Genomic DNA, 14,760 nt, shown 5'->3' with positions numbered 1-14,760 from the left:
TACACATCACCCAGTCTAGAATGGCCAGCCCTCTAGTTGGTTCATCGACATATTGGTCTAGAAAACCATCCAGGAAATCCTCCTTCACCATATTGCTACCAGTTTGGTTAGCCCAATCCATATGTAGATTAAAGTCGGCCACGATAACTGCTGTACCTTTATTGCACACATCCTTAATTTCTTGTTTGATGCTGTCTCCAACCTCACTACTACTGTTTGGTGGCATGTACACAACTCCCACTAGAGTTTTCTGCCCTTTGGTATTCCGCAGCTCTACCCATACAGATTCCACATCATGCAAGCTAATGTCCTTCCTTACTATTGCGTTAATTTCCTCTTTAACCAGCAATGCTACCCCACCTCCTTTTCCTTTCTGTCTATCTTTCCTGATTGTTGAATACCCCTGGATGTTGAGTTCCCAGCCTTGGTCACCCTGGAGCTATGTCTCCGTAATCCCAATTATATCATATTCGTTAATAGCTGCCTGCGCAGTTAATTCGTCCACCTTATTACGAATACTCTTCGCATTGAGGCAGGAGACCAAAACTGTACACAATACTCCAGGTGTGATCTCACCAGGGCCTTATATAATTGCAGTAAGACATCTTTACTCTTATATGCAAATCCTCTTGTAATAAAGGCCAACATACCATAAGAAGTAGGAGCAGGAATAAGCCCTCAAGCCTGCTCCACCATTCAATAAGACCATGGCTGAACTTCTACATCAATTCCACTTTCCCACCGTACACTCATATCTCTTGATTTCCTTAGTACCCAAAAATCTATTGATCTCCGTCTTGAATCTACTCATCGACTGAGCATCGTCATCACCAGCATGCAAAGCCCTTAGGCCCTGAGGTTGTTGGGTTAGTAGACATGATTCAACAGCATGGGCCATCTATTTGTCTGCAAGGACATTTGTCATCTTAAATAGTCTCTGTCTGTATACCTATGTCCATGTAAATATATTCCCTGAAAATGGAATTAACTCCAATTTGGCACAAGTATGGAAAAGAAAGAAACTGGCTTAATACTACAATGTTATAAACATTTTAAATCTAATACAACAAAACAAAGTTGAAGTTGTTTCAGATAATAAAAATCCTAATGTTTAAAGACTACACAATTTGGGGTGGCTAATTCAGAATTCATTTTAATCACATGATAGTCTGCGTAAGGGAACTGTCCAGGATTTCTTGCATTTTATGGATGGGTTCCTAGATGCAAGCGATAGTTCCGTGCCAGTTTCAGTCACATTTTGGAAGCATCAATAGCACATTCACCTGTATGTTTACTGCCTGCAATATATCAAATAATGTGATTTAGTAAGCGCACAAATTATTAACATCAGAGTCTATAAAGTTGGACCATAGTAAATGTACACAATGTGTTCTTACCAATGCTGAATTACTTCAATAATCATTTTAATTTACTCCTGTGCAATCTTCTCTGAATTCCCTCAGTGTTCGTTGTCACTGCCAGCCAGTAACTTATGCTAGAGTACAATTCTCAGCCCTGGAAAGTCTCACTCATTGAATATGACACGCACTCTCTCCATAACCTCCTCCAGCACTACAATGGAGAGATCTCAGCACTCCTCAGATTCTAGCCACTTGTACATCCCCGCTTTTCATCGCTCCACATTGGCTGCCATACCTTCAGCTGTCTGGGCCTCAAACTCTGGAATTCCCTCCCTGGTCCTCCCTCCTCCTTCAAGGCCCTCCTTAAAACCCACCCCTTTGAGCAAGGTTTTGTTCACCTGTTCTAATGGCTCTTCAGGTGGCTCGGTTTCAAATTTTGTCCAAGGACTTTAAAAAAAAAATGATGTTAAAGGCGCTATATAAATACAAGATGCTGTTGACAGGCATAGACGTAGAAATTCAAAGTCGTTCCTCAAAATAAACTCATCTTATTTTTTTCCAAACATATTTGCAATCAGACTCTTTGTAATCAGACATTTGACGCTTAACATAGCCACGCTTCTGATAACCTTACATTTCAGAGAGCTTATGCCCTCATCTACCTTGTTCCATACTGGTTGAATTACCTCAAAAACACAAGCTAGCTTTCTTTCTGTATTTAACTGTATTTAATAAACTGTATTTTGCAAAGAAACAACCTACACCATATGTTTTCATAGTATCTACTTATTTTTGTTTAAAAGTGCAGGATTTAGAAACGCATGCTACATGACAGTACCACTGGCTAATTGAACAAAAAGCCATTTTCAATGAACATGCCAAAATTTGTTTTACCTATTATAAAAAGGGGATTTTTTTTTGTCTCTAATGTCAATGTATTATGATATAAAAAGAAACATTGTTATTTTTGCTAGAGATTTCCTGTCAATGTTGTACCGATATAGTAAATTCAATTCATTTTATTTTAAAAAGACTTGTATTTATATAGCACTTTTCACGACCACTGGACGTCTTGCTTTACAGCCAATGAAGTACTTTTGGAGTGTAGTCAATGTTGTAATGTGGGAAACATGGCAGCCAATTTGTGCACCAAGCTCCCACACACAGCAATGTGATAATGACCAGATAAACTGTTTTTTTGTTATGTTGATTGAGGGATAAATATTGGCCAGGACACCGGAGATAACTCCCCTACTCTTATTTGAAATAGTGCCATGGGATCTTTTAGGTCCACTTGAGAGAGTTTAATGTCTCATCCGAAAGACGGCATTTCCGTCAGTGCAGCACTCCCACAGCACTGCAGTGGAGTGACAGCCTAGATTTATGTTCCCAAGTTCCTTGAGTGGGACTTGAACCCACAACCTCCTGCCCCAAAAGGCAAGTGTGCTACTCACTGAGCCACAGCTGTCAACTAAACTATCTCATTCAGAACAGCAACCTCTATCCAGTGTGTTATATTATAAGAACATAAGAAATAGGAGCAGGAGTAGGCCATTGGACCCTCGAGCCTACTCCGCCATTTAATATCATAGCTGATCTGATCTTGGACTCAACTCCACTTTTCTGCCCGCTCCCCATAACCCCTGACTCCCCGATCGTTCAAAAATCTGCCTATCTCCATCTTAAATATATTCAATGATGCAGCCTCCACAGCTCTCTGGGGCAGAGGATGCCACAGATTTACGACCCTCAGAGAAGAAATGTCTCCTCATCTCAGTTCTAAATGGGCGACCCCTTATTCTTAAACTATGCCCCCTAATTCTAGATTCCCCACGAGTGGAAACATCCTCTCTGCATCTACCTTGTTGAGTCCCCTCTGTATCGCATGCACTGAAAACCAACTTTTCCGATCTGTCAATATATTTCGACAGATCCTCCGCATCCCAGGAAGGACATCCGTGCGGGCGAGATTGGGCCATCTCTTGCCCAGCGAATGCCCTTCAAACTCTTATGCCTGGTAAAAGCAGGCGCATAGCCTACTTTTACCAATATGAGAGTTTTAAAACACATAAAAATTTAAGCTAAACACACATTTTTATAATAAAAACTCTGTCCTTAAGGCAAGTTTATTTCAAACCCTATTAAAACACAGTAATAAAAAAATCCCCAAAATATTATTTTTTTAAAACATTTAATCAACTTTAATTTCAATTAATTTTAAATATGTGAGGTGTTTTTTAAATTTATTATGTTATGCTTGGGTGTTTTAGAGGGTTATTCTCATTGATAATAATGGGAACTTGTAAAATCGGAATTCCCATTACTATCAATGAGAATACTGTACCGTGATTGGTTGTCCAGGCCCACGTGACTCCAAGTTCTCCGTCCGTATCTTTGAGACGTGGGCGCACTGTGATGCGCGGGAAAAGGCGGCCTCTGACCGGAATCCAAGGCGCCTCTGCGACCACCAGGTACATTCGTAGAGAAATTTCGGGTCGTAGGCGTTTGTCCGAAGGAAGCCTCCCACTGGAATTTCAGGGCCAATATTTTTCAATAAGATCACCTCTCATTCTTCTAAACTCCAATTAGTATAGGCACAACCTACTCAACCTTTCTTCATAAGTCAATCCTTCATCTCAGGAATCAACCTCATGAACCTTCTTTGAACTGCCTTCAATGCAAGTATATCCCTCCTGAAGATCCTGCAGATCCCCTGGGAGGACAGACGCACCAACATTAGCGTCCTCGATCAGGCCAACATTCCCAGCATTGAAGCACTGACCACACTCGATCAGCTCCACTGGGCAGGCCACATTGTCCGCATGCCAGACACGAGACTCCCAAAGCAAGCTCTATTTGGAACTCCTTCATGGCAAATGAGCCAAAGGTGGGCAGTGGGAACGTTACAAGGACACCCTCAAAGCCTCCCTGATAAAGTGCAACATCCCCACTGACACCTGGGAGTCCCTGGCCAAAAAACACCCCAAGTAGAGGAAGTGCATCCGGGAGGGCGCTGAGCACCTCAAGTTTCGTCGCCAAGAGCATGCAGAAATCAAGCGCAGGCAGTGGAAGGAGCGTGCGGCAAACCAGTCCCACCCACCCCTTCCCTCAACGACTATCTGTCCCATCTGTGACAGGGACTGTAGCTCTCGTATTGGACTGTGCAGCCACGTAAGGACTCATTTTAAGAGTGGAAGCAAGTCTTCCTCGATTCCGAGGGACTGCCTATGATGATGATGTGTTGAGTAGTGAGGAAGAGTTGGACTAGCCTCCAACTGAGTCTCTCGACCGTTATCCTTTTGCCGGCCACAGAATACAGATATACTTCAACAACAGGACAGTCTGCAATCTAAAGTGAACCCAGTGGCGGCCTTTACCGGCCCCTCGCCATGTCGAAAGCTCTGAGCTAACAGCGGCCACTCGGCTCTGCCCTCCAAACCAACCACCCGCCGCCATCTTTGTGCGGGGCATTACAAACTATTCCTGACAAAAACATTGCAGCTCAGAGTAGCGCGCCGCGAGTTTCATTACAGTGACGTGATCCGGGTTCCGATTGGCGCCCGAAGGCCTGAAACGGGATGTTTGTCAGACAGCCCACTCTACCTTTGTTTCTGCCGTGCTTACAGCGGTCGCCATCTTTGTGCGGGGCAAAGAAGGTGTTTTTTTTAAACGCGTCAATAAATGCTCATTTCGTGACCTCGAGGAGTAAAGCAGAAACGTCTAAAAAAAAGAAAGATTTTTAAAGGTGGGAGGAACAAAAGTGGAGTTGTGCAATTTTATTTGAAGGAGACGTGGCAGTTTGTTGTGGTGGTTGGCGGTTGGGGCGCGCCCTCTGACCCGGAAGTTGACGCTAACTCGCTCGCTCAGTCAGTCAGGGGGCCGCTGCCATGGCGGCGCCGCGCAGGTTTCGCCCGCCTGGGCGGAGTGTCAATCGGTGAAATAGGAGCACACCCTCGGTGAAAGCCGGCCTCGGTTTGTCGGCGGTTACTTCAGTAGTCTGTTGGTCGCGCTCTCCTGCCTCCCCGGGCCCTCCGCTCCGGCGGCGGCAGGCAGGCGGCGCCAGGATGGACGACCTGAGCACCATCAGCCTGCTCTCCCTGGCCATGCTGGTCGGCTGTTACGTGGCGGGCACCATCCCCTTGGCCTTCAACTTCTCCGAGGTAAGTCGGGAGCTTCCCCCACCCACCCCCCTCGGGGGTGGCATTGCGGGCAGAGCGACACCCGCCTGTTCCCCAGTGCCCGTCAGTTCACTGCCTTCAACCCACCCTGGTACCTCTCTCTTTGTAAATGTTGCCTTTCTGCCCCTTTCCCTCTTTATAAAGGTTAAATTTCTGTCTGTTTTTCCCTTTATAAAGGTTGCCTTTCTGTCCATTTTCTATTAAAAATGATGGCCTTTACAAATATTCCCGGTTGATTATCTTTTTGAAACATTATTCATCGTTTCAATATAGAATGTAGTTAACAAAGGTTGAGTTTTGCTGTTTTTGTTTGGTGGTTTTTTGTTTGATGTTTTGTAGCAGCTTTTACTTCACCTGTAACTCCTCTGTACATAAGGCTGAGTCACACCAGTAGATGGTAACATGATTGCCAGAAAGCTGGACTAAGAACAGAAAGTGCTGGAAATCTCAGCAGGTCAGGCTCCATCTGTGGAGAGGAAGCACATGAAGTCGATGAGCCTTCGTCATAGGACAGTTCTACGAAGGGTCAACGACCCGAAACGTTAACTCTGCTTCCTCTCCACAGACGCTGTCTGACCTGCTGAGATTTCCAGTATTTTCTGTTTTTTTTTTCCAGCATCCGCAGTATTTTTGCATTTGTATTAGTGCCAGAAAGCTGGTTGGACGTTCTGTTGAATTTTAAGGAACCATTGCAACAGGAATCTTAATTTTACAAACCACGAGCATGATTTTCTCAATCTCAATCTGACAGGAGTGTGCAATATTTGTGTTTTGAGGTGATGACTTAAGAGGAGTCCTATCTTGAAACAACTCGAAATGTACTTGTTACTTTTTTACAGAAACATTACCTTCACATGTTTGCGTAAGCAATGGTCTCGGCAAAGACCAAGTCTTTGGGTCTGTGTCTTTGCAATTGTGGAGCTACATAGAATTTGGAAGTCAAATACGTCTTTGATGCCAGAAAACAGCATCATGGGTTTTTATTTCATTGTTTACATTTAAGATGTGTCCAACACCATACTTCATCGGCACCTCTTTGTTGAGTTGTGGAATTCGCTGCCTCAGAGAGTTGTGGAAGCTGGGTCATTGAATAAATCTAAGACAGAGATAGACAGTTTCTTAACTGATAAGGGGTTATGGGGAGTGGGCTGGGAAGTGAACCTGAGTCCATGATCAGATCAGCAATGATCGTATTAAATGGCGGATCAAGTTTAAGGGGCCAAATGGCCTACTCCTGCTCCTATTATGTTATTACTGGAGTGTTCTTATGTTCTTATTACTGGAGTTTTATAAGTTTATAATAAAGCAATGTACCTGTGGCAATCTTTGCAGTGCCCTGAAGCAGGCTGCATTGCTGACTTATCCAATGAGATGTGCTTCAACATGTGGATGTTGTGACTTGGCAGTGAAGCCTTGTGTTATTGACATTGCTTCAAGGTAGATACCTCAACAAGGTAGATGCAGAGAGGATGTTTCCCCTCGTGGGGAAATCTAGAACAAAGGGGGGGCATAGTTTCAGAATTAAGGGGTCGCTCATTTAGAACTGAGATGAGGAGGAATTTCTTCTGAGGATCATAAATCTGTGGAATTCTCTGCCCTGAGAGCTGTAGAAGATGGGTCATTGAATATATTTAAGGTGGAGATGGACAGATTCTTGAGTGATAAGGTCATGAAGGGTTATGAGGAACAGGTAGAGAAGTGGAGCTGAGCCCAAGATCAGATCAGCCATGATATTAAATGGCAGAGCAGACTCGAGGGGTCAAATGACCTGCTCCTATTTCATATGTTCTTATAATCCAATGCAAGTCAAAAGCTGGTGGGACCAATAGCAAAGTGGTAATGTTACTGGCCTCGTAATCCAGAGACCTGGATAATTTGGGGACAAGAGTTCAAATCCCACCATGGCATCTGGGGAATTTAAATTCAGTCAATTAAATAAATCTGGAATTTTTAAAAAGCTAGTATCAATAATGGTGACCATGAAACTACTGGATTGTCGTAAAAACCCATCTGGTTCACTAATGTCCTTTTTCGGGAAGGAAATCTGTCTTCCTTACTTGGTCTGGCCTATATGTGACTCCAGACACATCGCAATGTGGTTGACTCTTAAATGGTGGCTAACCACCACCACCACCTCCAGGGCAATTAAGCATGAGCAATAAATGCTGGAAACTCCCAGATCCTATGAACAATTTTTTTTTAAACGCCTGCTGGCACTTGCTGCATAGAACAACAACCTGGGTGAGGTGCCAACACCTGTGAGCTAGTGCTTGCAGGAGAGACAGAGGCAGCATTTTTGTAAAGAACTTTTTTAAATGGTTGAATTGCTTCTAGAGGAGTTGGTTTTGCAGCTCAATTTTTAAACATTTTCAGGTCGGGTACATTTACCTGCTCCAAGTCTTGAATCACTTTCTTTGAAGGCCACTAACAATTAGTGTCATTTTTGCTTCAATCCCTGCAAGTCAAAATCTGTTGGAAATTGCATGATCCGTGTTGACAAATGAAATAATTGGTGAATTTCAGACACTTACCTCTGCATGTGTTCATGCTTTACAACAGTGGTTCTTTGCTGTGCCTGCCCAAAAAGGTCTGCCTGTCAAATGTCATGTTCAGGTCACACTAATAGGTAAAAAGCTTTCTGTGTTAACATATTACAATGGTCTTTGCGTGGTTTATCTAAGTATGAAACAAATGTTTGGTTGGCTTTGCAGTGCATTCAGAGGTAAATTAGCATTGCTGTTTTTGGAGCAAGTAAGCAGGTTGTTTTAGGTTGTGAAGTAGGAAAGCTAGTTGCCTAGACAGCCAAATGATGAATGCTATTGCACGTTGCGCTGCCATTGTTGCATTAACACTGCTAAACACCAACCTGCAAAACCACTCTACCTGAAACGGTATTATTCAATTGCATTTGAGTGAAGAACTGGGAATGGTAGTGATCAAGGTACTGGATCAGTAAATAATCCAGATTCTGGCCCAGGTACAATAGGCTCAATGGCTTCCTTTGGTGCAGTATGATTCGATCATCAGTTTATTTACTTTCATCTGAAATATTGATCGGCATTACATTTTTCTGTTTAATACGAAGACTTAACCAGTCCTGTGCTACTAATAACTCCTGGTTAATTTTGGTGGGGGATTAATATAATACTTTTGGAAAACGTGAAAAAAGTGCCTGTTTCTGTCAGTAGGAAGACGTATATTTTCTGGGGATTGTTCCTTAATGGATTTTTGGAAACTTGATTTTATGCTGTTGTTGTTCTCTCCCCAAAATCCATTAAGACCTCCTCCATTAGAAGGGCAGATAGAGCTTGTAAAACACAAGTTGTGCTCCTTAGCAAATATGTCAAGTAGGCTGCAGAGACTCTACTGAGAGGTTTTCTGTTCTCTCCTTTTCCCAGCATTAACTGAGTAAAGAAAAGATTTCCTTTTGAAATGTATACACTGTTGTAATGTAGGATCGAGTGGTGAGTAATACTCTGACTGCAGTCTTAGACATCTGGTGGTCGTGAAAGGTGCTACATAAATGCAATTCTTGCTTCTCCCCAACCAATGGAAATAGGGCAGATGGAGAGAAACTTTGTTTCCTTTAATATCCTAAAATTTGATAAAGTCACTTCTTAACCTTCTAAATTCCAGAAAATAACACAACCCTAGTTTCTATAATCTCTTTATAATTTAACCCTTGGAGTCCAGGTATCATTTTGGTAAATTTACGTTGCACTCCCTCCAAGGCCAACATATCCTTCCTAACGTGCCCAGAGCTGCTCACAGTACTCCAGGTGTGGTCTAACTCGGCCTTTATATAGCTGTAGCATTGCTTCTACCCGCTTGTATTCTAGACCTCTAGACATAAAGGCCAGTATTCCATTAGCCTTTTTGATAATTTTTTGTGCCCGTTCATGGAAGGTTAATCACCGACCTAATACATGTATTCACAGTTATGAGGGGTTTTGATAGAGCAAGTACAGAGAAACTGTTTTCTGTGGCAAGGGATCTGTAAACAGATGTCATAGATTTAAAATAATTGGAACCGTACAGGAAGTGAGGAGAAATTTCTTCACACAGAGGATTATGATAATTCTGGATTGCAATAACAAAGTGTGGTGGAATCAGGTTCCATTGGAACTTTCAATTGGACTTGTACGCGAAGAGAACTAATTTACATTGGACCTCTTTCAAAGGACCAGCTCGGGCGCAGTCGGCCAAATGGCCTCCCTCTGTGCTGCAAGATGTTACGATTCTATAACCCCTCTTGCTCTCTTGGTGATAATGCATCAGGGGAATTTTATTCCTAAAATATTTATTCTTTCCATTTCTTGAGAACAGGGAAAGGGCTCCTTAGGGACCAGCAACATTCAGTTCTTCACCCCAATTGGTCGTTATCCCTTGGTGAGATAAGACATTGAGTGCCAAAAAGGTTTGGAGACCTCTGTAAATGGCCGCCTTTGACCTCACAAAGGCCTTTGACACTTAACCGTGAGGGATTATGGAGTGTCCTCAAATTCGGCTGCCCTCAAAAGTTGTCACCATCCTCTGCCTGCTTCATGGTGATAATGCAAGCCGTAATCCTGACCAGCGGATCCACCACAGACCCAATTCACATACGGACCAGGGTCAAGCCAGGCTCTGTCATCGCACTAACCCTCTTCTCGATCTTCCTTGCTGCAATGCTCCATCTCCCTCTCGGCAAGTTCCCTGCTGGAGTAGAGCTAATGGGAAACTGTTCAACCTCTGCCGCCTCCAGTCCAGATCCAAGGTCGTCCCATCCTCTGTCATTGAATTACAGTACGCAGATACCGCTTGTGTCTGCGCAAACTCGGAAATCGAACTCCAAACCATCGTCAACACCTTCACCAACGCATACAAGAGTATAGGCCTTGCGCTAAGCATCGGTAAGACAAAGGTCCTCTGCCAACCTGCCCCGACCACACAGTACCCCCCACTCCCGATTATCAAAATCCACAATGAGGCCTTGGACAAGGTGGACCATCTCTCATACCTCGGGGACCTATTGTTGACGAGGGCAGACGTCAATGACAGACCAACACTGCCTTCAATGTGCCAGTGCAGCTTCTCCTGAGGAAGAGTGTGTTTGAAGACCAGAACCTCAAACCCGGCACCAAGCTCATGATCTATAGAGCAGTAGTGATTCCTGTCCTCATACACTTTAGAGACTTGGACCATGTACAGCAGGCACCTCAAAGCACTGGGGAAGTACCACCAGCGCTGCCTCTGCAAGATCCTGCAAATCCATTGGCAGGATAGGCGCACCAACCTCTGTTCTCGCTCAGGCCAGCATCGAAGCATTGACCACACTCTTTATCAGCTCTGCTGGACGGGCCACACTTGTCCGCAAGCCCGATACGAGACTCTCAAAACAAGCACTCTACTCTGAGCTCTGACATGGCAAGCGAGCCCCGGGTGGGCAGAGGAAATGCTTCAAGGACACCCTCAAAGCCTCCTTGGAAAAAGTGCAACATCACCACCGACACCTGGGAATCCCTGGCCCAAGACCGCTCAAAGTGGTGGAGAAGCATCCGGGAAAGCGCTGAACACCAAGTCTCTTTGCCGGGAGCAAGCGCAAACAGTGGTATGAGTGCACGACAACACAAGCACCCCGCCGACCCGTCCCTTCAACCATCGTCTGCCCCATCTGTAACCGAGATTGTAGGTCCTGCATTGGACTCATCAATCACCTGAGAACTCCTTTTTAGTGTGGAAGTAAGTCCTCCTTGACTGACTAAGAAGAAGGGACCATCACAGTGAGTCCCCTTCTCTTCTCACCCATGCCCCTAATGCAAATGTGCTCATTTTTGTACAGGTCACTGGACAGCAATCAGCACTGATACCCTGGCTAGTTTTTTTCCCTAACCCAGAAGCACCAATGACACCTACTTCCCTCAGAGCTGAGATCAGCTAACTCGGCGCAGGCAAGGAATTCAAGAGACGTTTAGAAAAAACAAGTTAATCTCCTATTGTATTGCTATAGGATAAATGTGTCTTTTTAAAGCTTTTCTTAGATGGTCTTTTGGAGGATGAGACTGGAAAATTAATAATGGGAAGCAGAGAAATGGCAGAGACTTTGAACAAATTCTTCATGGTAAAAGACACAAAGCATCCCAATAATAGATAAGTGAGGGGGAAACTTAAAACATATGATGTGGAATCGGTATGGGTGGAGCTACGGAATACCAAAGGGCAGAAAACGTTAGTGGGAGTTGTGTAGAAGCCACCAAATAGTAGTAGTGAGGTTGGGGACAGCATCAAACAAGAAATAAGGGATGTGTGCAATAAAGGTACAGCAGTAATCATGAGCAACTTTAATCTGCATATTGATTGGGCTAACCTAACTGGTAGCAATGTGGTGGAGGAGGATTTCCTGGAGTGTATTAGGGATGGTTTTCTAGACCAATCTGTTGAGGAACCAACCAGAGAGCTGGCCATCCTAGACTGGGTGATGTGTAATGAGAAGAGACTAATTAGCAATCTTGTGCGAGGCCCCTTGGGGAAGAGTGACCATAATATGGTCGAATTCTTTATTAAGATGGAGAGTGACACAGTTAATTCAGGGACTAGGGTCCTGAACTTAAGGAAAGGTAACTTTGGTATGAGGTGCGAATTGGCTAGATTAGACTGGCAAATTATACTTAAAGGGTTGATGGTGTCCTATGGACTGGAGGGTCGCTAATGTAACACCACTTTTTAAAAAAGGAGGGAGAGAGAAAACTGGTAATTATAGACCAGTTAGCCTGACATCAGCAGTGGGGAAAATCAATCATCAAGGATGAAATAGCAGCGCATTTGGAAAGCAGTGATAGGATTGGTCCAAGTCAGCATGGATTTATGAAGGGGAAATCATGCTTGACAAATCTAGAATTTTTTGAGGATGTAACTAGTAGAGTGGACAGGGGAGAACCAGTGCATATGGTGTATTTGGACTTTGAAGAGGCTTTTGACAAGGTCCCATACAAGAGATTGGTGTGCAAAATCAAAGCACATGGTATTGGGAGTAATGTACTGACGTGGATAGAGAACTGGTTGGCAGACAGGAAGCAGAGAGTCGGGATTAACGGGTCCTTTTCAGAATGGCAGACAGTGACTAGTGGAGTGCCGCAGGGCTCAGTGCTGGGACCCCAGCTCTTTACAATATATATTAATGATTTAGATGATGGAATTGAGTGTAATATCTCCAAGTTTGCAGATGACACTAAACTGGGTGGCGGTGTGAGCTGTGAGGAGGACGCTAAGAGACTGCAGGGTGATTTGGACAGGTTAGGCGAGTGGGCAAATACATGGCAAATGTAGTATAATGTGGATAAATGTGAGGTTATCCACTTTGGGGGCAAAAACATGAAGGCAGAATATTATATGAATGGCGGAAGATTAGGAAAAGGGGAGGTGCAGTGAGACCTGGGTGTCATGGTTCATCAGTCATTGAAGATTGGCATGCAGGTACAGCAGGTGGTGAAGAAGGCAAATGGTATGTTGGCCTTCATAGCAAGGGGATTTGAGTACAAGAGCAGGGAAGTCTTACTGCAGTTGTACAGGGCCTTAGTGAGGCCTCACCTGGAATATTGTGTTCCGTTTTGGTCTCCTAATCTGAGGAAGGATGTTCTTGCTATTGAGGGAGAGCAGCGAAGGTTCACCAGACTGATTCCCAAGATGGCAGGACTGACATATGAGGAGAGACTGGATCGACAGGGTCTGTATTCACTGGAGTTTAGAAGAATGTGAGAGGATCTCATAGAAACATATAAAATTCTGACGGGACTGGACAGGTTAGATGCAGGAAGAATGTTCCCAATGTTGTGGAAGTCCAGAACCAGGGGACACAGTCTAAGGATAAGGGGTAAGCCATTTAGGACTGAGATGAGGAGGAACCTCTTCACTCAGAGTTGTTAACCTGTGGAATTCCCTACCGCAGAGAGTTTTGATGGCAATTGATTGGATATATTCAAGAGGGAGTTAGATTTGGCCCTTGCGGCTAAAGGGATCAACGGGTATGGAGAGAAAGCAGGAAAGGGGTATTGAGGGAATGATCAGCCATGATCTTATTGAATGGTGGTGCAGGCTCGAAGAGCTGGATGGCCTACTCCTGCACCTATTTTCTGTTTCTATATCACTACCACGAGAGAAAAAGTTCTCGGCAAACTAATGGGACTAAAGGTGGACAAGTCCCCTGGACTTGATGGCCTGCATCCTCGGGTCTTCAAAGAACTGATGGCAGAGAGAGTGGATTGTAATTTCCCAAAAATCCCTTGATTCTGGAGAGGTCCCAGTGGATTGGATAACTACAAATGTCACACCTCTATTCAAGAAAGCTGGAAACTAGACCAGTTAGCCTAACATCTGTCATTGGGAAAATGCTGGAGTCCATTATTAAGGAAGCAGTAGCAGGATATTTAGAAAATCATAATGCAGTTAAGCAGAGTCAGCATGGTTTTATGAATGGAAAAACATGTTTGACAAATTTGCTGGAGTTCTTTGAGAATGTAACGAGCAGGGTGGATAAAGGAGAACCAGTGGATGTGTATTTGGATTTCCAGTAGGCATTCGATAAGTTGCCACATAAATGGTTACTGCACAAGGTAAGAGCTCTCTGGGTTGGGGGTAATATATTAGCGTGGATAGAGGATTGGCTAACTAACAGAAAACAGCGAGTCGGGATAAATGGATCATTTTCAGGTTGGCAAACTGTAACTAGCGGGGTGCCAAAGAGATCAATGCTGGAGCCTCAACTATTTACAATCTATGTTAATGTCTTGGATGACGAGACCAAGTGTAATATAGCCAAATTTGCTGATACAAAGATAGGTGGGAAAGCAAGTTGTGAAGAGGACACAAGAATCTGCAACGAGATATAGATAGGTTAAGTGTGTGGACAAACATTTGGCAGATGGAGTATAGTGTGGGAAAGTGTGACGTTATCCAGTTTGGTAAGAAGAAATAAAAAAACTAATTATTATTTAAATGGCGAGCGATTACAAAATGCTGTGGTACAGAGGGATCTTGGGGTCCTTGTACATGTTGGAGTTTAGAAGAATGAGAGGTGATCTTATTGTAATGTATAAGATTCTGAGGGGGCTGGACAGGGTAGATGCAGAGAGGATGTTTCCCCTAGGGGGCATAGTTTCAGAATAAGGGCACATTTAAAACAGAGATGAGGAGGAATTTCTTCTGAGGGTTGTAAATCTATGGAATTCTCTGCCCCAGAGAGCGGT

The 14,760-nt window shown here is 44.0% G+C and overlaps 2 protein-coding genes across 2 annotated transcripts in view; one reads left to right on the top strand and one right to left on the bottom strand.

Annotated features, from left to right (window-relative positions):
• Nucleotides 1-5,397, bottom strand: part of LOC139263134 (enhancer of rudimentary homolog) — a 41,899-nt gene extending 36,502 nt beyond the window's left edge. The window contains exon 1 of the mRNA XM_070878731.1: nt 4,965-5,397. Within this exon, the coding sequence (XP_070734832.1) occupies nt 4,965-4,997 (33 nt within the window). The 5' untranslated portion in view covers nt 4,998-5,397. The remainder of the gene's footprint in view (nt 1-4,964) is intronic.
• slc39a9 (solute carrier family 39 member 9) overlaps nt 5,209-14,760 on the top strand; it is a 42,356-nt gene continuing 32,804 nt past the window's right edge. Inside the window, exon 1 of the mRNA XM_070878730.1 lies at nt 5,209-5,521. Within this exon, the coding sequence (XP_070734831.1) occupies nt 5,426-5,521 (96 nt within the window). The 5' untranslated portion in view covers nt 5,209-5,425. The remainder of the gene's footprint in view (nt 5,522-14,760) is intronic.

The sequence above is a fragment of the Pristiophorus japonicus genome, chromosome 4 (assembly GCF_044704955.1).
Source record: "Pristiophorus japonicus isolate sPriJap1 chromosome 4, sPriJap1.hap1, whole genome shotgun sequence".
Classification (NCBI taxonomy): Eukaryota; Metazoa; Chordata; class Chondrichthyes; family Pristiophoridae; genus Pristiophorus; species Pristiophorus japonicus.
This window is presented reverse-complemented; position numbering and strand designations above follow the sequence as displayed.